This window comes from Gouania willdenowi, chromosome 17 (assembly GCF_900634775.1).
Source record: "Gouania willdenowi chromosome 17, fGouWil2.1, whole genome shotgun sequence".
Taxonomy (NCBI): Eukaryota; Metazoa; Chordata; class Actinopteri; order Blenniiformes; family Gobiesocidae; genus Gouania; species Gouania willdenowi.
This window is the reverse complement of record NC_041060.1, coordinates 25,525,166-25,552,283: the sequence shown is the minus strand read 5'-3', so window position 1 is coordinate 25,552,283 and position 27,118 is coordinate 25,525,166. Positions and strand designations below refer to the sequence as shown.

Here is a 27,118-nt window from a genome sequence, read left to right as displayed (position 1 = left end):
TCATATTTCTAACCATCTTAACCACTGCTTTGTAACTAGTTAAGCTTCAGTCTGGGGCGTAGCACCACATTTTGGGCCCTAGGTACAAATCATCTTGTTGGTGTCCCTTTTTCGCCTGGAGACTATACGAGTATTCTTGTATTATTATATAAGCTTTCTTTTTTCCTCATAATAACCCAGAGGTTTCCAACATTTTCGAGTCGTGACCCCATTTTGATATCACAGATGTCCGGCAACCCCGTAGAATTAGTATTTGATCATGTTTATTAAAGTGTGTTACAAATATAGAGCATGCAGGATTAGTGACAAAGTGACAAGTCCACCACCTTAGATATTTTTCTACTATATTTTATTTGAACTATATTTATATTTAAGAAAGTATATGATAGAGTTATTTCATGTTTATTGTGTGTGTGATGTGTATTTGAAAAATAATAATAATTTTAGATGGATTTTTAATTAGTTTTTACCAAAGTTCTTTTCTTTTTATCAATTACTAGACATTTTAAGTGACCTCATTTTAATTCTAGGTGACCCCACATGGGGTCCCGACCCCAAGGTTGAAAAACATTGCAATAATCTAATGGCTCCATATTCATTGCTTGTATTTTATATATCTGTTCTATTATATCATAGTGGTTTATTAAATAGGTTTACGTAATATGTTTGAGACATACTTTTTCTACAATTTATACATATACACACAGGGTGCGTTTCATTTCAATATAAATAATCTAAAATTGTTTAAAATGCATTTTCGTACAATTGTATAAAACAGACTTCTGAGGGCCTACCCCTGCCTTGGACCTTGGGTACCTTTACCCCCCAGTGTGACGCCCATGGCTTCAGTACACAAAAAAACACTGTGGAAAATGTTTTTTTTTATAAACACCTAGCGCGCCTTACGAGCCAGGTGGAGATTGACGGACACAGCGATACACATCTACAACAATGAGTGGCCCAGTGGTACTGAATGTTTAATAATGAAGTAAATACTTTTCATTGAAGTCTGGTCAAAGGCTGTATGCCTTATTATTTGCAAAGAAACCGTTGCGGTTTTAAAGGAATACAACCTCCACCGTCACTTTTCCTCCAAACATGCTGCTAATTATGCTAATAACCATTATTAACAAATTATGTTGGAGGGTTTTTTTTATGCAAATACTTTTTATTTAACTGAGCTACTTGTACACACACACACGTATATATATATATATATATATATATATATATATATATATATATATATATATATATTGTGTGTGTTATGTGAACTTTCAAGTCCCACATGTGCCCATTGCCCCCCAAATAATCCTCACAAATAACACATGTTAAAATGTGTTGAACCAACAGGGAACAAGTAACATAATATTTCATGATAAATCAAAAACTAAATTAAACTCATTATCTGAATTAAAAAAAAGTGCAGTAGAAAACCAAAAATAGAAAGAAATTCAGTACAAGTGTGAAATGAACTAACAGTGAACAAGTATCATCATGTTTCATAATGCAAGTATATTTCATGAATAAATGAAAACTGAAAAACTAAATCAAAATATTTACTTGCATAAAAAACAAGTACAGCAGTCCAAATATTCAGGAAACAACAACACTTTGTTTGAAATATGTGCCAAAAAGCTTAAGAAAACAAAAAAAGTTAATGAATGTTTTAAATCAGCTAATAAAAGTTTGTTTATAGTTCCGCTCCACTTCACATGCCGACGTTAATCATTATGTTTGCATTTTAGTTCCACGTTACATTTTGATCCCAGTCGCATGTCTAATGCAGTCATAATTGAATGCTCTTTTATTTTCTAATACATTTTAGGATTCTAAATTTGCCTAGTAATGATCTTTATTGTTGATTAAGAAAGGGTTTTTACAAAGATTGGCATGAAATTGGAAATTTCCACCTGTCATGTCTCCATTCTCTACCACACACTTTGAGAAGCACTGCTCTACTAACAGGTCTGTCTCTCCTTAAATGTTTCTTTAGAATTGGGGCTAAATTTGGGTGAAAGCTGCAAATCTTACATATGGTTGATTTGTTATGAAGTTTTATAAATTTGATCTTCAGACAAGAAGAAGAAGAAGAATGTATGTATGCATTGGGTGCTGGGCCGGCCCGTCTGTCAATTTTTAAAAGTCCGTGTGGCCCCTGAGCCAAAAGGTTTGCCCACCACTGTTCTAACATATGGTTTAGATATGAATCACCTGACAATATATCCTCAAAATCCTATTCTTTCAGATCACTTCCTGTTATCCTTTGAATTCAAAATATTATCCTGCTTAAATTCTGAGAGAAGAGTACACTATAGTAGATCACTGTCTGAAAAAGCTGTTGCTAGATTTAAAGATTGAATTAGTTCCATCACTGCTTACTTCTGCCACCAATAAATTAGTAATAACTGAAAGTGCTTTTACTGCTTTTTGATCAAAACAGATGGGATAAAACAACAGAAGGTGATGATAAATGTTCACTGACTCAGGGCCTTATAAGGCCATTGCATAGTGAGACTGAAAGTGAAACTACAACTGCCCCAAGGAAATGTTGGGCTTTGTGCAACGTTACAGGAATGTGGATTAACCCGTCACACAGTATGTGGAATCGGTGTTTCAGATAATTCATGGAAAATGACACATAGTTCCTGTGAGATTCATTCATTCATCTTTGGTTTGAATAGTATGTTAAGTTGTTTATTCAGACAGGGTTTTTCAGGAAAATTTTTAGTGCCATGTTTTACGGTACATTCAAGCTGGCCGTCTTCCACAATGACACACTAGGCTTTTTTTTAGGGCGGTTGTTGTTAAAAAAAAAAATCACACATCGCTGACTTCAACTGTTTATTCGGAGGAAACATCTCTTCCTCCTCCATGCTTTAGCTTGTCTGGGACTGTGACACGCCTCTGCAACGCTAGTCGGTGTCAAGCAATTGTTGAGTAGCTTAGATTTTTATTTCGGACGAGTTGCGTTGGTGTACCAATAGGGTTTCGGCATAATACTTAAGAAATTAACGGTATAAGTTATAACTGCTCGTAAAGAATACAGCAATTAATTGTGTAAATGGTATTCGTGACATCCCTAGTTGTACGTAGTAATACATTAAACAATATTAAAGAAAATATGCAGGAAGGCATTGCAAAATAGGGAAATCAGAGAAATCAGGTGGGACCTAATGTAAACACTGTACTGGAATCAACGGATTGACGTCACATCCAACCAAACATGGCTGCTCACATTTTAAGGTGTGTTTGGTTTAGTTTTTAACCTTTCAAAACATTTGTCACCATGTTTTTCCTGCTTTCAATTTTAGTTTTGAGTTTGGTTTTCTCGTCTGCAGGATATAGTTTCTTTGAATATTTGTTGTTGTTCATATTTGTTTTTGCATTTGGAATCTTCCTCACAATGGACACTTCCAGTCTGCCTCACCTCTGACCTCTAAAAACTTAATCCCAACCACAATACCTCACACAAAACCAGTTTATTCAAATACTGAAAACCACAATGTGGGATTTGTAGGTGATAAAATATGCAGGGCACTGAAAAGGTCGGTAAGATAATGGGATCATTGTTCTTTAAACTTTGAACATGTTTTATGATCACATCAATGCAGATAAAACATCAAAAGAAGATGCAGGGAGACAAGATAGCACAGCTACAGTATCTCCTGCGCATAACTGTAGGAAAAACCAAAGTTTGAAAGATTGTCATTTCATTTTGAGGTTGTAAACCTCTTTTCCTATCGTTGCCTGTGCAGCTCTGGTTGTGTATGGACATATGAGTCACACTGTTGCACAGATCTCTCATATTCAGGGACTGAAAATAGACTAAATGCTGTGCGTCTGCCTCTCACACCACATACCGAGTGGGAGGGCTCTGCAGACACTGAGGTGCTCTCAACACCTCCGCATTCAACCAACATCTTCTCTCCATTTTAAAGCCAAATACTCACATTGTGGATTAGTAGTTAGATGATAGTGGTTTATCTAATATGTTATTCTATGCTATCATTACTCTTCTGTTGCTTTGCTGTAGTAAACAAATATAGCTTGAATTCAATCTATTACTTTACTACTCATAAAGGTACAGTCTGTAGTACTGTTCAATGGGTGAAATTGTTCTTTCTTCCTGAGAGTAAGTATGTTTTTATCAAAAAAATGAACAAAAGGAATCAGACTTCAGTAGCAACTGCAATCCTATAAAAACTCTGACGAATCCCTGCCATTCTGTCTGAGTGGAAGCAACCAATCAGATGCCTTCATTTCTTGTCCTGGCCACGCCCCTCATGCACACTCATAGCGTGGTTCCATTACTGTAAATATGCAGCATGTTTTTAGAATGAATAGAATAATATGTTTAAAAGGCTACAAAGGCTGAGAAAATGAAGTGATGCAGAGGTCGCTGTCTTTCTGTGGAACTGTTTCATTTTACTTTAGGGCGTTTTCTCATTCAAGAATTTCTTGTTCAAGCTTGTAGGGGGCGTGGCTGTGGACGAGCCCACACAGAAGGGTGTGGAGCTTAGAGGAAGTTCTATTTCCATGTCTTGCTAGCTTTCCAACATGGCAGACATGTTAAAATCATTAGAAAAGTCGATGAACCAAACAATTGTTAAAGATTGGCTAAAAAGTTATTTTAAATTGATTATTGCATAGTTGTGCCTTAGGGTGGCCACAATAAAAGGCCACTCTGAAATGCGCAGTTTTGCTCATAGACTGTAAAAAGAAGCTCCACGCTGAGTGAAGCTTTTATTTTCAGAGCTCCTCCTGCTGACTGGCTGCAGTATAGGTCATAAACCCCGCCTCCTCAATGATAATAGATGAGATGTGGGTCAAACTGTGAAGTTAAAATACTTTTTTCCAAATCTAAACTCTGCTGTGATCATTAGTTCACCCTACATTGTGTTCAAGTGCTCATCTTTCTGTGAAGTTTGTTTTAAAAAAGTTATTTGAGGTTGAAAAACGGGAATTTACGTCATATATGACCATTAACAGCCGCAAATCTTGCATAGCTCTCTTTGTGAATAGCAGTTACGTCGTGAAGGAAAGCCGAGATGCCATTTAAGTAGATATTTGAGTAGAAATATATTGTGGTTTTGTACTAACCTCTAGGATCTAAACAAACCATTGGTAGAATTTCCAGCGGGAAATATACGTATGTTCTTGGGGTAGCTGGGCTGCGTAAATTATCAGGGCAGTACGCTAAATGGGTGGGGGGTGTTACCAGGGCTCCTCCCGCCGAACACTACTGCGCAGACTCTGGCTCCAAATGACATCAAATTTGCAAGATGGAAGCACCGTATTTGGCTTCAAGGACGTTGAGTGGGAACAGCTACTGAATTTGGCAGTACATCCAACCAGCCTCACAACCTCTTGTGAGGCCGGTTGGATGTACTGCCAATGTACTGTTGCGTGAAACGCCTTTGGAGACGTCTAATGGTAGAGAAATAAACATTCAATTCACGGGCAACAGCTCTGGTGGACATTCCTGCAGTCAGCATGCCAATTGCACGCTCCCTCAGACCTTGCGGCATTGTGCTGTGCGATTAAACTTTTTATTTTTAGAGTGGCCTTTTATTGTGGCCAGCCTAAGGCACACCTGTGCAATAATCATTCTGCCTAATCAGCATCTTGATATTGCACACCTGTGAGGTGGGATGGTATTTCTTGCAAAGAAGAAGTGCTCACGAACACAGATTTAGACAGATTTGTGAACAATATTTGTGAGAAATAGGTCTTTAGTGTATGTAATATTAAATCAATAATAATAAAACAAATCTACCTTCATGCACGTCCAAAATTTATACTGACAGAGGTTTAGTGAAAGACAACCACTATCAATCAGGGCTCCTCTTGCAGCTAAACGACCATAAGGGGGATGGTCACAATGTTATAGTTGAAAGACAGAGATCATTCAGGATCAAAATCAACCTATTTCAATGAAAATCATCTTTCATTTCCAAAAGACAAACCCACAATCCCCTTTTTGGAAATCATCTTTAGACGAGTGTGTCCTGAGTAATCTTGAATAGGCCTCAGAAAACAAAAGGTTAAGATGATGGATTAATACAAGCAGTTCTCAAGCACAGACTAGAATCCTGTGAGTCTCATTGCATTTGCTTGAGGTTGAATAAAGTGACTTCCTGCACCAGAGGTCTGGTTTGTTAAGTCGCTGCCAGAGGATCTCAGATTGTGTGCAGAGGGATGATGAGTCACTGTGGTGTTCAAGGAAGCCGTACAGCAAAGACATAAAGACATTAAGTGACAAACTGTTTGAAATAGGCTAAGTGCTCTGCATCTGTCTTCACACATCACACTGAGTGGGAGGACACAGCAGACATTAAGGATTCTCTGCTCATCCAAAAGCTTATCGTTGGCGTCTACGCCCATTTCAGCCCTAAATGTGCAACATGTGCGCTTGTTGTTTTGTGGTTGAAATGCTTTTTGAATGTTTTCATATAGACCTCATTTTCATTTGCAGAATGGCCAAGATACCAAATTAAACAATAAAAAAATCAAAAAAAAAAACCTGAGATAACATTTTAAAGCTTTTATTGAGCTGTAATACCTTTTATGACCACAATGTGGCAGACATGCACAACTATACTGTATAGAGTATGCTACGCTGTTTCTAATGGCATTTAGATTTCACATTTTCAAAAATTACAATTATCTAATAATCTAATAATAAATGACTCCTGCACTCAAATGTTCTTATTTAGTTCTCACTGACATTTGGCTTTTTTTTTTTTTTTTTTTTTTTTTTTATCTTGCTGTGGATAGAATTCTTTCTAATGGTACTTGTTTTATCTATAATTTGAATAAATACAGTCCCAAATCTGCACGAAACCTGCACCATGTTTCAAACGTAGACTTTTTGGTCCACATCATATCTGGTCCCATGGTTTTATACATACATCGGTGTAACTTTTACTGTTTTTGTTTGTTTGTTATCATATAAATGAAATTAGCTTGGTGGGACAGTGTCTGTCAGTGTTTGAATCACATTGTCCTCCTTCATGACTCGGCACAGTTGTCCCTTCTTACCCAGTACGACTCTTAATGGTTTCCTTTCTCTCTTTCTTTTGTTGGCAGAAACATCTTCTGTGTGTCAGTTGTATCTTTTTATCTATCTATTTTATCTATCTATATTATATTTATCCGGGTCATTTCATGTCATTTCAACTAATTTTCAGGCCTTCCCACGCACTTGAGTCTAAAAAAATTCAGAATGTTACCAATTGTTTTGTGATTATTCAATAGGCACACTGAACATTTTTAGTTTGATCATATTAATACCTTTTGAGATATGGCCAATTTAGTGAGGGGGATATGTGTTGATCATTTTTCTTCAATTTTCAGCTTCCAATATCTCAGGAACTACATCACATAGGAAACTGAAGTGTGGTATAGTAATACAGCTCCACCTACTCTCTTGGAATATACTAAATAAATCTGCTCTACATACTATCTCGTGGACATGCCAGCCCCTCAAAATTAAAAAAAAAAGTTTGTCTGGGTTTTATGCTGGAACATTTTTGTGTCTTCTGTAAACAAATGTGCATATGTCTCAGCTCCCTGCAATTTGATCAGCTTTGAGCTATGTACATAGACTGTTCAAATCAATAATGGTTAGTCACATATACTGTATGTATTGGTTCTTCATTGACAGTCTCTTCAAATTTGAAAAAAAAAAAACTTCATGTTACTGGTGAAAAACTAATAAACAATGATTATAAGACACAGAGGCATGCTACAATGGCCTCATGTAAGGGATTCTCAATATTCAAGAGTGGTGAAATGGTCCAAAATAACCTTTATACTATAAATTAAATGAGATCAGATTTTTTTTCTTACATTCCCACATACAGTTATGGGCCAGTGAAAATCTGTCACAAAAGGAACTGGAATTTGTGCCCCTCTCTGTAAATATCTGCTTTTGCCTTGAGTTTGATGGTACGTTATCCATCAGTTTCGTTGATGCATGGTTATTCTGACAGTTGACTGACGTACATATCCTGAGGATTTGTTCAGCTTTCACCGTTGAAGTCAGCAACAGCTCCGGCAAGAGCTGCCATTGTCTTTAAACATGTCAGTCACCTAAGAATAAAGCTGACATTACAGGTATGGCACACATCCATGGCAACGCTCAATGCTATCTCCTTTGATAGATGTGATGTATTTGTGTGCATCTATATCTGATGGCATGCTCTGTTGCTTCATTTACATCTGGCACGAACATATTTATCTTAATCACTCTGCTATTCAGGCATGACAAAAACTCAGCAACAAATAGATACAGAAATCTCCTTTTTGTCCTTCACAGGCAGCGTTACATTTGAACTCAGGTGCAAGCACAAGAAACAACCAAATGTGTCATCAAAAATTTGCATTGTCTGATTATGCTGTGTTCAGGGATTGCTGATACAAATATGATCCCATTGGTGGCCTGCGCCGAGGTGCACTCTCCCAGACACAGAGGGGGGCTGAGGCTGCATGGTTTGCCCCCCCCCCCCCTTAGCTGAAGCAGAATGCAAGAGGCTGCACCCCTCAGTCAAAACGACTCCGTCACAGAGAGTTGGAGCCAGCAGTCGTTCAGAGCAGAAGTGTAACAACAACTTTCTTCATGTGCACAGCAGTTTTCTCATGCTGCCCCACGGCACGGCACCGGTATGTTATACAGGTATGTTTTTCTCTGCAGAAGGAAGCATGTATTTACAAAAATATTACTAACATATTTAAATTGATATTTAAACAGACTATTTTAACAAATCTGCCATGAAGCATCATATACAGACAGGCAGCTTTTAGCACACACGTTTCTCAGCCGCGGCATCACATACGGACGATTGCATTCATTTTGTTTTGTTGTTTGTTACGTTTGGTGTTACCTTCGGGCTTTTATTCTGAAGGCTAATTTCATCCCTGGGTAATCTGTGCCACCTTTACTCATGCAACTGAAATTTTAAAAATGCCTTGATTATGTGCGTTAATTTGCTCCTGAAGCAGTTAAGACATGCCCAGTCACAACAGCCCACAGTGGTGTACAGTCATTACAAACTTACACAAAATCCCTACGTGACGCTCACCCACGCACACACAACACTACAAACACTATAGCATGCATGGGCAAAGCCCCTGGACAACCAACTCATGCACACACATAACCCAGGGAAGACAGACACACAGTGACAGACGAGGATATGCACACGATGTGTCTGTACATACAGTACACACAGAACTGGATCAACTCTCTGATTAGACAAGAATCAGCACTTTATAGAAGCACACAGTCACAAACATCACCACAGCTGAACGCAGTCCTCATGGAGCTGTCAATCATTGCACATCGAGGGCTGAGAGGGGAGGAAACACAAGTCCATCTGAGCTTTTATAGGAGGGGCGGGGCCAGCAGTTTTAGCTTGTGACGCTCAATGAAGAATCTCGTTCTCAGCCAATAGCAAAATTAAATTGTAATAGTCGGGTTTCAACCCATAGAGGGCAGTGACTCTGATATTTTACAACAAAATACAACAAATTAAAGTGCTTTGACTAAAATATTGAGAGTTTGGCTTGGATCAATCAACAGTATTACTTAATACCCAAGTACACATTCATGGAGCAGAAAAAAGTGGTTATGGGGTTTAGTTACTCTTTAAGGACTCCCTCTGACACCACTTCCTGGACTTCGTCACTGGTCTATCCACCTCTGGATATAGCACTCCAATCATCACACTTCAGCAGTCCCTCTGCCAAAGGGACTGCTGAAGTCCTGCTGCAGCAGCAGGTTGTGTGTCTGCATGGTTTCAAACATTCAATCAATCAATCATAAGGGTGTGCGATCTGACGATATTAGATTGTTAAGGATTACAACATGACGACGATCTCCTAAATCACAGAGATCATACAACCGTCTGTAGTTCACATTTTAACCCTTGCGGTGCCGTGTCTGCATCATATGTCTGTAGTCCATACACAGAACATCCAATGTTTTTTTTCTCTGCCAAATCACACCATTTGCTAGTCAGTACATAAGCATTACAGACATTAATTAAGATTAATTAAGTGCTTAAACGTGGCAGAAGTACGCTCCGCTCCCCCTCCCCCCTAGTGCATGGACACAGAGTTAGCTGTGCTGCTTCCTCCGTGTTAGCGACTGTCTCTCAGAGGTTCAGTGCAGATGTCTGTCTGTCTGTTAAACTCCATCAGTTCTGAGTGTTGAAGCACTGAAATATGTTTGAGGAAACACTGCATGTGTTTCTCTTCTATAACTAACGCTCTGTCGCTACGCTGTAGCAGAGATCTGCTGCTGTAGCTGACGGGGCTGTTTCCACATTCTTAAAGAGACAGTGTCCTGAATATGATTTACTTTAAAAACGACTTTCAACAACTCAGAGCTGCCCTGAAAAAAGCAACACTACATAACTGAATCACATTTCAGCCTTAATGAAGGAAAAAGTCAAAAGTGACACAAAATGTTGTTATTGTGCTGCTAGTGATTAATAAAAGGGTCTTTGTGGCTCCACTGACTTTGACCCATTATTGTTTTTCTTGTAAAACTATTGAAAAAAAGAAATAAATGGAGTTCATATCACCCAGGCCTAATGTAACCAAAGCAGTAATGTTTTATCTTGTAAAGGATATGATTGTCTAAACTGTGTGAAATGAGGCGTTCAAACACTGCTTTAAGTAAGTTATTAATATGAGTGTGTTACCTCACTAACAAATAGAAATCACTAGACTGATTTGCTGCCTTGTTATGTAGCAAGTGTTGCTAATGCTAATGCTACAATACTTTAGTTAAACAAAGTAAAAAGACTGGGACTAAAATAACATGTCAGCCTTTTTGTTTGATGTTAACTGTACGAGGAACCAGTTTGATGAATTGCTTATATACATTTTATTCCCCTTTCCCATTTAGGTCGATCATTTTAAGAAGGTGATTTGGTTTGTTTTATTGGTAAATAACTTTAAAATAGTCTAAATGATTTCAATGAAAAAAATTGTGATCGTGACTTCACAAAGAAAAAATTGTGACATGATATTTTTCCCATATCGCCCACCCCTAATCAATCTTTATTCCAGACACAAAAAAGGTCCATAAAACAACATGTAAAAAAAAGACAAAACAGAGAATATATCACTATTATGGTCCATGTCAGCAGTTTTTCCAGTGCCTCCAAAGCACCAAGTTGTACCTGATGCTGCTCTGGTCAGGCCTTTTACAAACAGTTAGAATTTCATTTTGCGAGTACATGAGCCTCATCATAAATGTATAAACAAAATAACTTAATATGACAGCGTTTAATGTGGTCACATTATTCTGCACAAACAGCAGACTGGCACTTGTCCAACGAGGGACTTTCAGTAGAATCCTGAGAGCATCGCTGTATGCTACTTGCAGTTTATGGAATTTAGCTTTTGTATCGCAGCACCACAAGTGGGCAGTATAGAGCGGTGCTTTAAAGGCTTTAAACAGAGCTATTTTCACATTTCTTGTACACATTCCAAATTTTAGTGCCAGCATGTTAGCTTGTGCATACAATGCTGCCTCTGGATGTCATCATCATCAGAGAGGTCACTCCTGATCATGTGACCATCACAGCCATCTCCCCTCCTGACAAATAGAACACAGGAAATACTGCCTTACACTGGTCTCTAGTCCTCACTACCATCACTATACTCTTTTTAGTGTTAAACTTGATGTTATTTTGCTCACAATATTCAGGGCACACTTTGAGCAGTTGCTGCAGACCTGCAGAGTAGGGTGACATGATGACCAGGGGCCTCATGTACAAAAGGTACGTACGCCCAAATATGTGCGTACGTCAAAATCCTGATGTTCAGAAACTGGAGTGGTCGTGGAAATGTGCGGTCTTTCACGTCAAGTCCTGAGGTGGTGTACGTACATTTCTACATAGTTGATGCTTTAAATTCTAAGGATTTATGAGGCACACAACCAAAATAATGCAATACATTCACGCATGAACCTCTGAGCTGCTGTTGACATGTATTATTTACACATTTTTTTGTGAGTTACAGTTTTTCATTTTTTTATCTGTCTGATCAGTCTCAGACACATGTTGTTCACTACGTCAAAGTTCTGTGCGCTGATCTACTACAGGTGGTCAGACGTCCTCTGAGTAACAGACACTTACGTCTGAACACTTTAAAATGCTTTCAGTCCAGCGATCATTAGCAGCCACACATACACACACACACACACACACACACACACACACACACACACACATACTCCAGACTGATCACCGCGACTGAGCGTGTGTGTTTGTGTTGCAAGGGGTTGTATCGGGCAGAGGCGAGGGGCGGTGGGGTTGGTGATTGACGTCCGGTACAGACTTCACGTTCATGGATCGCTTTAATACCAAAGCATTTTACACTGAGTCATATTTGTCTGTTACACATGTACAGCCTGTTTGATGATCGGGAGACGAAGACACACATTAAGCCTGACGTGTGCAATCAGAACTTTATTATTATTATTAGTAGTAGTAGTAGTAGTATTGCATTTTACGTGTCTTCCTTAATCCTCTATTCCACCTAATCTGCGCTCATATTCACGTGGATTCAGATGTTGAAATGCTAGGTGCGGGGATCCAGTCGTACTCACAGATTTGAACATCTGAATTTTTTCAAGCGTACGCCTCTCTGGATTGAGACGTACACTTTTTTCACACCATTTTATATGCAAGTCTTTGTACATGAGGCACCAGGTCATCAGCATAAAGTAGATGGTTTAACAGCCTTTCCCCTATCATTCAGCCGGTCTTACAGTTTTTCAATCTTAGGGAAAGATCATCTACGTATAAGTTAAAGAGCATGGGTGACAAAATCCCACCCCGCCTCACCCAATTTGTCACAAAAAAAGAAGTTGATATCACAGTTCCTTATCTAACCTGCATTGTTTGGTTCGTGTACCAAAAATGTAGGGCTCAGATTAGGTAAGGAGGATCCCCTTGTTATTGAAGTTTTATAAACAGTTTGCCATGGTTGATGCGGTCAAATGCCCTGGAGGCATCTAAGAGGTAAACAGAAACATTGTGAAGTTCTGCCCTCTGTACTTCCTCACAGCCTCTCAGGGCATAGATGCACATATCAGTTCCATGTTGACTTTTAAAACCAAACTGTTCATCAGTGGTGATAACATATTTCTGAACTCTTTCCAGGAGCATCATTTCAAAAACCTTTGTTATCACACAGGCCAATGCAATTGGTCTGTAGTTATCAATACTGGAGTTATCCCTGTTTTATCTTTGACAACAGGAACAAGTAGAACAGACAGCATAGAGCTGGGCAATATACCATGCATTAACATAGCTGTAAAACATAAATGCTGTAATTTGATCCAGGACACAAGATTTACTCATTGGAAGTTTCCTAATGGCTTCAGCTACTTCCTCAGTAGTGACGATCACATTGTCCGGGGAGACATCAGCAATATTAAAGTTTCTGCTTTTAACACAATTGAATAGGCAGTGTTGGGAACGTTACTTTAAAAAAGTAATTAGTTATAGTTACTCACTACTTGTTCAAAAAAGTAACTGCGTTAGTAACTAAATTACTCTATAATAAAAGTAACTCATTACCAAGGAAAGTAACTATTTGCGTTACTATTAAAAAAAAAAAAAAAAGTTGCTCTATGTCAAAGAATTCACATTTTTTAGATGCGTATTGCTTCACATACACGTTCTTGCCTTTGACCACAATTAATTTAAAGTAGTGTTTGTATCGTCACCTTAAAAATGTCAACTTTTCATCAGACTGCTCCACGCTCACCATCTCTGCTGCTTCATCCAATCTGCTGTGTGTGTGTGTGTCGCGGGTGCTGGCACGTTGCCTTAGCCAATCATAATCGCTCACCTTGTTTTTAACCCGCCTCCTCTTGCTGGCACATGTGTAAAAACACTGGCTCTGATTGGCTACCATGAAACATGACGCAGCCTAAGCCAATCATAATCGCTCACCTTGTTTTTAACCCACCTCCTCACAACAGTCGAGTCAGAAGCCGGGGATGCTTTCGAATAACATTTTATTTAATCAATGCATGCAACGCACCGCATTTAACGTTCAGTAACGATAACGGCGTTGTAACGGCGTAAAAAGTAAATAGTTAGATTACCCCGTTACTGAAAAACAAACGCCGTTACCTAACACCGTTACTTTAAACGCCGTTATTCCAAACACTGTGAATAGGTGACTGTAACGCTTTCTCCACAAATTCACATCATTATCAGGCCCAGTACGTCCTTCAACACTAGAGGGCAGAGGAACTTTAGAATACATTCATAACCTGGACTTCTTTCCAAAAGTCTTGCACATTATTTTGCAACAGTTTTCGGGCTAAAGAGTCAGCTCTGTCCTTTTTATGTATCGCACAGCATTCTTAAATCCCTTATGTATCTGTTTTTTACGCTCACATACAGTGCCAGTCCTTGGTTTACCTGCAGCTACCCAGTTTTTAAAGGCATCTTCAGCCTGCTGATGGTGTTTCCTCACATGCTCATTCCATCTAGGTCGGGCATTTTGTTATTTACAGCTTCTCTTACAGAATGGTATGTTTGAGTTTTTTTAGTTCAGCCACAACTAAATCATACATATTGCACAAATCTTCACTATGATTTGGAGTTATCACAAGTAAAATTGCCACACATTATAGCTTTGTAAGGAATGAGGAAATTCCTGAGGCTCCTTTCTGTCAGATTATAATAGTACTGTAGATCACACTCCACGTTCCCATCACTTATGTGGTTTTCATTATCATTATGTGCCACAGCTGGTAGTCATTTAGTGTAACAGAGACAGGCATGTGATCTGCTGTTGCCATCCCATATAAGAGCTCAACATCCACTATACCCTCATGAGCATCTGCGGTGCACATGCAGTGATCCAGCCATGAAGTTGTAATCCAGGTTTTACTAAAATGTGTCTAGCTGTCTCACGGTGAGCGTACCTTACTTGACAAGTTTAACTTATTGTCTTCACAAAACTGAATTAAATGCCGACCAAATATGGACTTCACATGAGAAATGTTTGCATTAAAATCACCCATTACATAAATACAAGTACATTCACTTTCCTCAATAAAAGAGCCAGTGAAGGCAAGTCTGTAAATATTCAGCTTCATTGTCATGGCATTCAAAAGGTGTGTAAACATTCAAAATAATAAAAACATTATGATCATTAGTAAATTTAATACCTATACGTCAATCAACATTAAGTCTGATCACACTAATAACAGAGTCATATTTCTTGTGCCACAATATGGCTACACCTCCAGATATTAGAACATGCACTATCCCCAAACTCAAGTCTGTTGAAGACTCCCCTGCCCGTGGAAGTCAGTATTAACAACAAGAGTTAAGTTTGTCCAGGTCTTGTTTTGAGAGGAAGGTTTCCTGTATACATAAAATGTCAGTGTTTTCAAACAGTTGGTCAAAAACAAGCCACTGCATTTTGTCTTAAACGCAGGCCCCGAGTGTTATATGGCACAACCCTCATTGATATTTACTTGACATGCGCATTCGACTTAACATCTAATAAAGCCACTGCTGCCTTCAGTTCACGTTCTTCTAATAGCGTCACCCAAATGAGCCTTCTGGTCACAAGGCCAGGTCACACATGTCTTTAACATCATCACACTCGACAACAATTTTGAACGAGCAAAATCTGCTCTGTGCTGAGTCTATCTTGGAGCATGTAACATCACGTCCAAGTTTGTTTTGCAAGTAGAGTGACAGTGTGTATGCCTCTAGTTCAGGCGCAAACTTTGTGGCAAAGACACACCATTTTCGTCCTCACAGTCTGAATGCTGCTCTCAGGGCCAGTTCCAGCAATGCCGCCTCTCGTCTGCCGTTGCAGTGGTCTGTGACTTGTGACTAATAGCACAAGCTCATCTTGCGCCATTGTCTTCATTTTAACCACAAGAAAATTCAATACCTCATCTGGACCCTCTGGATGTTGTTTTAGAATCGTGGTGCCCAATTCGTCTCCCGGTTTCTGGAGAGAGTTTTGTGTTCTCATTGGAGCATCAATAAACCTGTCATCTGGCTACCATCCCCAGTTCAAGGGCCAAACTGAGTGGATGAATCAGACACTGGAGACCTGCCTGCGGTGCCTGGTGTTCTCTAACATCTAGGAGCAAGTGCCAATTGACACTGCAGACATGTTCCCGTCAAGGGACCATCCATTATGGTCCATCCTCTGGAAAATTGTAGGTCTGTTCCCAGTATGAAAAATTGTTAACCTGGTCTCTGTGCGGATCAAGCTGTCGTCCTCCTGGAGGCTGTCTCAAGCCTGTGTGGACCAGCCTGCTAGTGCCAGCATCAGAAAACATCCCTCTCCCAGGATGGTTGGGGGCACTCCCGTCTATGCCATTGTTATGGTCAATTATTATATTCATCATCATATCGTCAAATGTATGTTCATGTGTACAATTTGTCATGTTTTAATACATGACGACTCCATTACTCTTTACACTTTTGAACAGCTGAATCATGATTAAACAGTACAGATCGTATTATTCTCAGTGCAGCACAGTCTCTGCCAAGGCCAGAATCTCTGCTCGCATGCAGCACACACTATCATGGAGATAAGGGTGGCGCCACATCTTCTTCATAACATAACATCTTCATCATCCTCCAACATTTCCACTATGGGCATCTGACTCCCTCCCTTTTGTCTCTCACTGTTGGGACCTTTTCTTATCTGTATAAAACCTTAAGCTGAAACTGTTAGAGGGCGCGGCACTTCCTTCGGACGTCCGCCTGGACAGACGCTAATTTTGTTCCATCTTGTACCTTTTTTCTTAGTTTAGAATAAACTATTTTTTATGTAAAATCATCAATGCTTCTCCTGGACTCCATCATTCAACCAGAGCAATGAATCATGTCTTCAAATGAGGTCAAATTCAGCCGTAACACCATCAAGCAACTCTTGGATGTTCATTGTTGTGTTCGTCAATGCCTTGTGGACTGGCAGGGGCACCGGCCTGAGGAGCGCTCCTGGCTCCCGTCCAGGTACATTTGTGAGCCCCGTTTAATTGACCCCAGATCTTCAGGGGGAGGGCCCTGTCAAGCATGCTGCTGCCCCTGGGGTAATCTGTGCCTTTATTTCTGCTACCTGCTCAGCTGCGTCTCATCTGCTCATTAACTCCCTGTATTTAAGCACTCCTTCTGCCACCACTCAGTTGCCAGATTGTCTGCATTACCAATGCGAGCATTACAGCATTTTTCCTTGTGTCCGGACTGATCTTGCTGTGTATGACCCCCAAATTGTTTTCTGGACTCTGCCCTCTGGATAATCCCTGTGATCTGTCGCCTGGTCGAATTGCTCACCTGTGCATGAACCTAACTACTTCGGGAAGGTCTCTGCTTTATGGATTATCCCATTGTACTGTTGCACTGAGTGTCTACCTGTGAACCATGGCCCTGGGTTAAACATCTAAATCACATTCCTGTGTCCGAGTCTGCTATTGTGTCAAGCAATCTAACTACCGTCTCACATGCAATCTGTGTCCTGTTTAATGCCAAAAGCTTTCATTCCAATGAAAAGCTGTGCACTCAATCACAGTAAGACCCAGAAATAATTACCCCCCATTTTTACAGATAGTGTTTGAATCCACAATCTGTAATTGGTATTTTTGAGGTTTCATTTGTGTAAAAGGATGGAGAATATCATGTGATACTTCACCTAAATGTTGCTTTTTATACTTGGTACAAGCCTTGTTCACTTGGCCTTTAAGGAAATGTTGTGTTTTTGTGCCCTTTAAGAATGCATGAGAGCTCGAGGTGTGCTTTTAATGCAGCGCTAGCTTTTAAGACAAGTTGGGTCATTGCTGTTCTTTTGGTTGCATGTTTTGTTGATCACAAGCCTAAAAGTGCACAAATTTAGCATCAGAGAAAAGCAAACAAAAGCAAAAAATCCTTAAATTCCCTGATGGATTCAGGTTGAGCTGACAAATGCAGTTTTAATCATTATACATTGTTTGCTTGCAAGCTTTGGCCTGGAGGCAGATATTGTGCAGGCATGCAAATGCTAGTGGTAAATAGCTCTGCTGGGAGGGCCTGTGAGGTCCTCAGGCATCTGTGGGGGTAGAGACACTAAACATGTCGGCACCTCTCAGACTCATCACATGCTGGGTTAACAGTGGCAGACGCTGGTATGATAATGATGCAGATGAGAATTGTGGAAAAGGCCATCATGACAGTGATGGGATTGATGCTCCTGATGAGATGTGATGGTGACAAAAATGGGTGTCCTGACCAAAGGTTTTGACGCAGTATGTGAGGCAGACTTTGGTCATCAGGAGCAGTTTGTCTCATCAGTCAAAACCTGATTTTTGCTCCTCATGTTGGAAAGCCTCTCACACGGTTTCAAGTTTATTTTTTGCCCTCAGAGTAAAATTCCTGTGCTTAATAGCTGTGACCATCATGTCCACATCGACAGTATTACCCTATTAAGGCAGATTAAATATCCAGAGCTTCCCCTGTGATCGTGTATGCACAATGCATCTCAATGACTTGCAATCACATATCTGCTGCACAGAGCAGAGATTTGGAGAAAACAAGACTGTCCTCATATGGAGGCTCAGAGAGAAGGATAGAAACAGCAAGAACAAAAAAGGGGATTACAGAAGGACAATAGAAGGAGAAAAGTCGAGAAAAATACAGCAGTGAAGGATGAGAGAGAGGCAAAGAGGAGGCACTGCTGCCGCAGTGACGTAATAGACTGCTCAGAGAGGTTTCCCTCTCATTGCCTCTCATTTTCACAACAAGAGGCCAGCACTGATAAGGAAGCCATGCATTTACAACACTGCATTATTATTATATGATACAGAATATTGTGCTGCAGAGCATTTTATACTGTGGCAGGTGTAGAAAACGCTAAAAAAGATCCAATCTTCTGACAAACCACGGGTGGAGATAGGAAACGATGCTGGCAGATGCTTGAAGCTGCTGGATATCAGGAGGAAGGTGACTATTAAGGGAATCATCAGTGCAGCAACACATGCACAGTAACCACATGATGCTGTGTGTCTCAGTTAAGTTTCAAACTCTATTATTGGTTTTTGCACAAACAATTATAGTTGAGTGCTAAGGAACACTATCCAATAGTAATATAATCAGCTCAATGAAGTTGAGTCGGAAGTGATTTGAGATCCAAAGGGAAAGAACATCAAGGAATGTGACCAAGTGTTCTTTAGCAACATGCTAAAGACCAGATATCTGTAACTACAGGGAGTTAATTTCATTGATTTACACATACAAAACAGTGTGGTACAGGATCCATCCATCTCATACTACTGTGGAGAACATGTAAACTCCACTTAGAAGGACCTTTGCTCCTTGAGCAGATCCTTCTGGATAAAACACGTGCTTAAATGTCAAAGAGGGAAATTAAACAGTACGACACTGGACTTTTGTTCTTCTTCTTAAACACTTGAGAAAAGAAATGTATATATGTTTATAAGGTACCTTGCAACAAGTGGCCCTGGATAGTATGTACTCTATTTTGCAATTCGGACAATTTAATTACAAAATAACAAAGTGTAAAAAAAAAATGCGGTTTGGTTCAATTTGGTTGTCCTTCATGTTTTTTTGTGCTTGAACTTTTCCAGAGTAGATCCACGTCACAGTTATTTCCCCTTTCCCAACAGCCAGTCCTAACTGGGTGCAGCTCTGTGTTGGAGAAGGGAAGCAGATACGGGGGAGGATGTCCACTTTTCAAAATCATATATGCATCTAGTTATAGTTATATATTTGTTGTAGGTGCTTTATATTTAACTGTGTGCTCGAACACGCAGTGATCTATTGTATTGACGGTCAGAATGATCTGTGAGTGATTGCTTGAGTCTGGTTGTAACAGGTGCAGTGAAGTTCTGACCGAACCTAAGTGTCAACTTCAGTGTCCCTGTAAGAACATTACTGTACATAAGAATATGCAGTCTACAGTCAGGAGTCAGCCCACTACAACAAACTGTATACACTGATTATTTAATTTGAATATATTTTAAGGCCTGTTTATGTGAAGAAGATTAGCATGGAGCGCATAAATAGAAAGCGGTAATCTGACCTTTTGCTATTGTGCTGCATAAACTCAACAGTGATAGTCAATAAAGTGATAAAATATTTTTTATTCTTATTCCTTCGGGTAATCTTTTATTATATTGGGGTACCAATATGGACCTATTTTATCATTAGTGAAACAATCTTCAGGGTGAACATGGCGTCTTTAAAGAGTAACTAAACCCCTGCTCAATGCTGAGCTGCCACAAGAAGGGAAATTTAAAAAATGCCTTGATTATGGGAGTTACTGCTGTAGCAGTAAGACACGCCCACTCTGGCTGCCCGGTGCTGTGCGCAGAGACAGACAATAATACACATAATAATGTGTCTGTACACACACACACATTGTGAGTTCATAAGATGAAATACGCACAGCCTTACAGACACCACTCAGGGGCAAACAGCCCTGCTCTCCCACTACCTCACGCACACAAGACGAGCACACACGTCCGCACACACACAGAGACAGACGGGAATACACACACTATGTGTCTGTAAATACACACGTAGCTTGATGAACCCTCTGATTAGCACAAAATCTGCTCTTTATAGAAGCACAGAGTCAAAAACATCATCACTGGAATACACGCAGCATGACACTTCCTTAGTGAGGCTATCAATCAATGCTCACTGAGGGCTGTGATTAGAGGAAACCCTCCTCCCTCTTCTCAGCTTTTATAGGAGGGGCGGGGCCAAAAGTGCAATCTTAAAGAATCCGTTTCAGCCAATAGCAAAATTCAGTTGTAATAGCCGGCGTTCAACCCTTAGAGGCCAGTAGCTCTGACATTTTACAACTAAATATGCAAAATTAAAATACTTTAACTAAAATACCCAAATACATATGTATTCAGTATAAAAAAGTGGGTTTGGGGTTTAGTTACTCTTTAAAGAGAGTGGAAGTATGTCACAAAATATTCTCTAAATTGCATTTTGCCTGGTATTATTTTAACTGACATTTTTTTTTATTATTATTGTTTTGTATGTTGGTATTTAACAGAGTTTGACAAAATTTTAAACAAAGTTAGACTTTAGCCATGAAAGATTCCATTACATTTTGGAGGGCAATACACTTATTCTGAATCAGTTTGAAACATTAAAAAGTGTCTATCTCTCGTCATTAGCCAAATTTCAATCTCAATTTTATTAAATTTGATTTTTTTTGGAGAAAATGGAGATGCCCACACATTTGGAACAACTGTATGGTTATTAAATAGGATGGGGATTTCTTAAATCCTTTAAAGTGTGAATGATCATAGTACCATGATCAGGATCAGATAATTATCAATATCTGGCAAAGAGAATATTTGGCACTTGACAGATGTTTTGCGCTCTCTCTGTACCAATTTTGAACTATGTTATCATTATTCGAACATTCTTGCCTGTGAATGCCTTTAATGGGCAGTGAAAGTATGGCTCAAAAGTGTATTTTGCAGTGTGTATCTAAAAATGTTGACATCTTTTTGTCTTTTCATGAAAACCACTTGGATTACTAAGTAAACATTTGACACTGATTATTACAGAAAAGCGAACCAATAAAGTCTGTTGATCTAAAAATCTCACCTCCCACGTGAGCTAACACACGAGCTGCTCTCAGCTTTCTAAACGACAGGGTCCTCTCGCTCTGACTTTTTACTGGTGTCTACTGTTATCACTTATCAGATGGGATCACAATGATCTAAATAAAGCTGTGTTGGCCTCGAGGTTTGTGGATGTTCAATGAACCATTGAATCTTGCATTGTCACATTACCGCTCAGTGGGGGAGGAAAGTAAGACGCTTGGTTTGCTTCATCGCTGCTTTATGCTTTATTAAGTTAACATTGGTCTGTCCTACAAAACTCTAGTGACCATTAGCTTAGCAGCCAGTAAAAAGCCTCCTACAATGAAGTGCAATGGGAAGTGAAACATGATTTTTGATGTTCAGATACAGTGTAGGTTACTGTCAACATCTTACTATTTTCACCTTGAAGTCTGTGACCTGTTTGATTTCCTTGGTGAAAATAATCTTCATGCATTTACTAAGAATTCTTGGTTGACATTCAAATTCACCCGATCACAGTCCTCTTCTTGTGGTGCCATCGTGGAAAATATTGCAGTTTCTCTCAAGCATCCAGTCAGAGCCAGTAACATGTACACAAAGTCTCTCTGCCTTCATCAGTCTCTCTCTCTCTCTCTCTCTCTCTCTCTCTCTCTCTCTTTCTCTCCGCTTAACACGCGCTGCATCTCGCCTCCACACTGCATCTGTCCTCCTCTTGCTCAAGTGAGGTACCATGCATCCTCCTCCTCTTTCCTTCTCCTCCTCCTCCTCATCTCTGCATGTCCACTACCATTCCAGTGTCCCTTTCCCATGCAGAGCCCTGTTACTGCAAACTGGACGATAAAAGCTCCGGAACTTGCTTGAGGACTTTGGGACAGACACTTAATGCAGAGGAGCAAGGACGCTGCCCGTGTTGGAAATGCAGATCTTTGCTGGACGTTTGCTTTGTGTGTAACGCTGCTCCATTTTTTCTCAAAGTTGCAGGACAACAGACGTCAATCAAGGACCTCGTCAGTTTTCTTCTGGCAACTCACTGTGTGTAAGAGAACTCAGTGTTTCTATTGAGTGTGAAGCAAATAATGTGCATGCTCACCGTTTGCTTTTGTGTGACATTAATATCTTATGAGTAAAAGTCTGTGATTAAGTGCATTTAGTGCACTTTTACTCTCTTCTCTTTGGGTGCTTGACTAAATTGTTTAAAGGGCATAAAAAGGACAACTACAACTCCAGGCAGTAGAGGAAAACCAGTTTACATTCTAGAGGGAGCATTGGGGGTAGATTTAGCAAACAGGAACAGACGTTTGAGCCAGAGATGTCCAAAATGTTTACAAAAAGGTAAAGGAAATAAAACAGGACAGCATCTGAATGATAAAAGCAGAGAGAGAGGGAGAGAAGGCAAGGCTTTGTTTTTCCCATTTTTTGCATTGCGATGTCAGTGAAGCTCAGAGACACAAGTTGGAAGCAAGGAAGTGGCGAAAACAGCCCTAGTAAAAAATAAAAAAAACACTTGAAAGTTCAACAAGTTTTTCTCACATCAGAGTGTGTTTTCTCCTGGAGACAAGTGTTCCTTATAACAGAACAGTTTGTTATGCAACAAAAACTATAACAGCAAAAAACTCCATCTTTCTCCCTTTTTATGCCTCCAGGTGGAGCCAGACCAGTTTGGAATTCTCACCTCAAGAGCAGAGAGCACCACTGATATGTCCAATCTGGATGTAACCTTAGTCTGAGACGCTTTTCAGCAAAGAAACCCGAATATCTTAGGTCTTATTTCCTCCTGTGGTTTCCATATGAAATTAAGCAGCTCCTGGGAAATCTGGTCTGGACCCCTGATATCTATTTTCACTTAACATCGAAAAGCACCTTTGCAACACTTCAGCCACAGTGGTGTTTGCCAATAGCCATGCAGGTGTCCTTCGCATGCACAGACCACGGCCTGAAGGCCCCACGTAACGGCGAGCACAGCAAGCAGAACGCCACCAGCCCCAACACCACAACTCACGCCCGTACCCGATTCCGCACCGTGGCCCTCATAGCACGCAGCCTGGGCTCCTTCACACAACGCTATCATCACAACCTCAAGGAGTCTACTGCCAAGCTCACAGGCATGAAGTACAGGTGGGTCAACATGTAAAATAACATTAAGATTGATGATCAGTGACTAGAAGGATTGGTTGTTTGGTTATTTTTTTCCCCCCAAGCTGTTCATTTATTGCTAACTGTCACCACTGTTGACAATTTTTCACTGTGATAACAAACACAAGGGATTTAAAGATGAGGACTTTGTTCGTGAGTTGATATATTGATCATATTTACATGACAACTAAAACTTTTCTGTTTCCCTCTGTCTGGAGCTACAAACGCGCTGCTCAGTGAAATTAAGGGACTGTGATCACAGCAGGTCACAGTCCCTCAGTAAAGGTTGCATGTTCTGCATGTGTACACTTCCCTCCAGTGAGTACTTTGGTTTCCTCCCACAGTCTAATAACATTGATGTCAGCACTGGGGTAAACACAACAACCTGTGAATTATCTTTTCGCTTTATCTTTTCTGTGTGCTTCTACTGTTCAACTAGCCTGGAATCCATCCTAATATCCTTGTGTTATTCAATGTTTAATACAGATGATTAGTCTGGAAGCACTCACAAGACGTTTGAATTTTGGGGGGCTGAGCGTAATGGGACAAGCACGCGCAGAGTAACCAACCTAACGAACAGTGGACGTGACGAGAAAAGCGCAACAAGCACAGATCTTTTTCCCTAAACAGAGCCGGCAGAGGAAAATGGTGTGTAGTACGGTACCGACTTACGGTTTTAAAGCCTCCTCTTGCTGTGGTTTCAACGACATATCCAGGTCTTTTAAAACAGAGCAGAGAGCGCAGCTCCGAACGTCTTCTCCGTGGCGGACGCCATGTTTGTTTTGACACTGCTCGGCGCAGGAGATATGACGTTCTTTCTGTATGGCTCTGATTGACTCGGTTTCTTTTGAACTGAGGAAGTGAGCAGAAACAGCGGCATTACTATACCCACTGTCTTACAAAAAGTAAGGAAGTGGGTGTGGCTTATCGCCAGGCTAACGTTCAACTGCCCTCCAAAATCTAGTTGCACACCGAGTCAGCTGGTTTCAAATTTGATTCATCAAGATAGTTTTTGTGTTTGTTACAGTGAGTGTAACGTTGTGCAGTTCCTTGGTCTTTTATTTTATCAATTGACATCCGTCACATAGCAGAGCAAAGAATAAAGCAAATACAGCAAATTAAGAGACAAGCAGCTTTATTTCCAGTTTAACTTCCCAGAAGTCTCATATCATAAATATAGAAGGGAAGGCAATCTTTAAAAAACAATAACTATTCCTAGTAGGTAAATTTAGACAAATGCATATTTTAATATGTGTGTGCTAATACCAATGATAGAAGGGCTGGATTAAATCATTCCCTGCTCTGGTTGTGGACTGCACAAATACAGATGAGATGCTCATTAGCAGACTTTCTGCAAAGCTGCTTGTCAGTGCCCAATCCTTTCACGGGCCTTTCATGTGCGTAGACTACGTCACTTCCGTTACTCACAATCCTTACGACAGAACAGTTGGGACGTTTGTTAAATATTCTAATAGTACACATGTAAACATGTGACTGTTTTGTGGTGATTTTAAGTGTTAATCAAAGAAAAGAAAAAAACTCCGCCAGACGATATGTACGAAAACGGATCAAAACACAATACACAGCATTGAAAACCAAACACAAAATAAAATAAAAACCAAAATAAATTGGAATCCACTCAAAACATACATTTCTAATTCTTTGAAAATAAAAGGGTTTCAACCTTTTAAATAGTACACAAACTGCCATAAAATAGGCCAACAGGATGTAGATGCTTTTCGCATTTATGTTGAAGGGATCTGCAAAGATCAGGCCCGTGAAAGGATTGGGCAATGACACTGCTTCAGGAGTTAAGGTGTGTTGGAACAGGAACACATTGAAAACCTGGTGAACCAACGACCCTCGAGGACCGTGTTTCGACATCCCTGCGATAATTTGGCAATCCCTAGACTAGTTTGTCACATTTCAAGTATTATGACTGTGATAGAGCGCACATGTGTATGTTCTCCTTGTGCCTATGTGGGTTTTCTCCAGGGTACTCCAGCTTTGGTTGATTGGAGTCTGTAAATTGCCTATGTAATTGTGAGTGGCTGTGTACGGTATGTTACCCTGCAATGGACTGGTGCTCTGTCCAGGTTGTACCCCCGCCTAACGCCCAATAAGAGCTGGAGATAGGCACCAGCAGACCCCCGCAACCCTGAAAAAGGAGCAAGTGGCTCAGAAAAAGGATGGATGGATGACTGTGACAGTAATATCAAATAATATCAAATTTGTGCATTACAATTATTGTATAGCAGAGAATATATTGACCTTAATTTTAGTAATGTGCATAACATGTTAGTAACAATTTAGTAGGATATTAAGGCCACAATATTGTTTATTCCACTAATGCCGTTTATTGTCGGGTGTAAAAAATGTTGGAGAAGCATGTACAGTGTCTGAAATAGGCTTAAAATGACTCAGCATGTTGGAAATAGATTCATCAATGTTTCCAAGTACCCCCTGCAATGTGTTCAAGTACCCCTAGGGGTACACGTACCCCTGGTTGGGAACCACTGATATAAAGAATAAATAATTTGAGTAAAAAAAGGTGAATCATTGTTGGCGATATTGATGCCGCCATGGTTGGATATCAGGTTTTGAGCCTTTGTCCAACACCTAGCAGGGCATTGTGGAGCGTGTGACAGCGAGGCTGAGCAGTGTCAGGCTACTGAAGTGCCTGTGTGGGAGTGAAAAAAAACGACTGGACCATGTAAACAATGCTCTCTTTTCACAGCGAGTAGGCTCTTTACCCAGACTGCAGGAGGGAAACTCCAACTTTCATCTTACACTGTTACCTCAGCAGAGAGGATGGCATCAACACTGAGTAGAGAGAAATGTAGGGTTGAGTTGAGGATGGATTTGGGAGAGGAATGCAGCTTCAAAGCAGAATGGAAAAAATAATTATAATGAACTTTTGAGTTGAGGAAGATGTAAAATGAATAAAATAATAGGGCATGCGGGTCACTTCACAGAAATGAGGCAATTAACACAATCTGGGTAGATTCGAATCAGGGCAGTTTGAACATGATGAGTGTGTACAAGTCACACAATCTCATCTTGTTTCCATAACAATAATAAAATGGCCAACTTTAATCTTTTCCCAGCTTTCAACAAGACTGATGAATGGATCCATTGTACAAACTGCAGAAATCATTCTCCCATTCAGTGAGAAAATTAATGATTGAATGATGTTATACAAATGAATTTCACCTTCAGTTCCATCATTTTCTTTTTTGCTACAAGCAAAGTTGCTACATGAGGTAGACTAGTACAGTGCCCGTTGGAATTATGTATTCATATACTGTAGTGGGAGCTTAAGTACAGTTGTCAATTATGGCCAAATGAGTATGAGTTTGAAGGTTG

The 27,118-nt window shown here is 40.0% G+C and overlaps 1 protein-coding gene across 4 annotated transcripts in view; it reads left to right on the top strand.

Annotated features, from left to right (window-relative positions):
* The first annotated feature begins 8,569 nt into the window (after positions 1-8,569).
* The window catches only part of kcnab1b (potassium voltage-gated channel subfamily A regulatory beta subunit 1b), a 75,247-nt gene continuing 56,698 nt past the window's right edge, over positions 8,570-27,118 (top strand). The window contains exons 1-3 of one of the 4 annotated variants that reach the window (XM_028472162.1): positions 8,570-8,680; positions 22,595-22,651; positions 23,263-23,734. In XM_028472162.1, coding sequence (XP_028327963.1) covers positions 23,520-23,734 — 215 coding nt within the window. In that variant the 5' untranslated portion in view covers positions 8,570-8,680; positions 22,595-22,651; positions 23,263-23,519. Of the gene's footprint in view, positions 8,681-22,336; positions 22,656-23,262; positions 23,735-27,118 lie in introns of those variants that run through there. The other 3 variants (XM_028472161.1, XM_028472160.1, XM_028472163.1) reach the window with 3 other exon arrangements.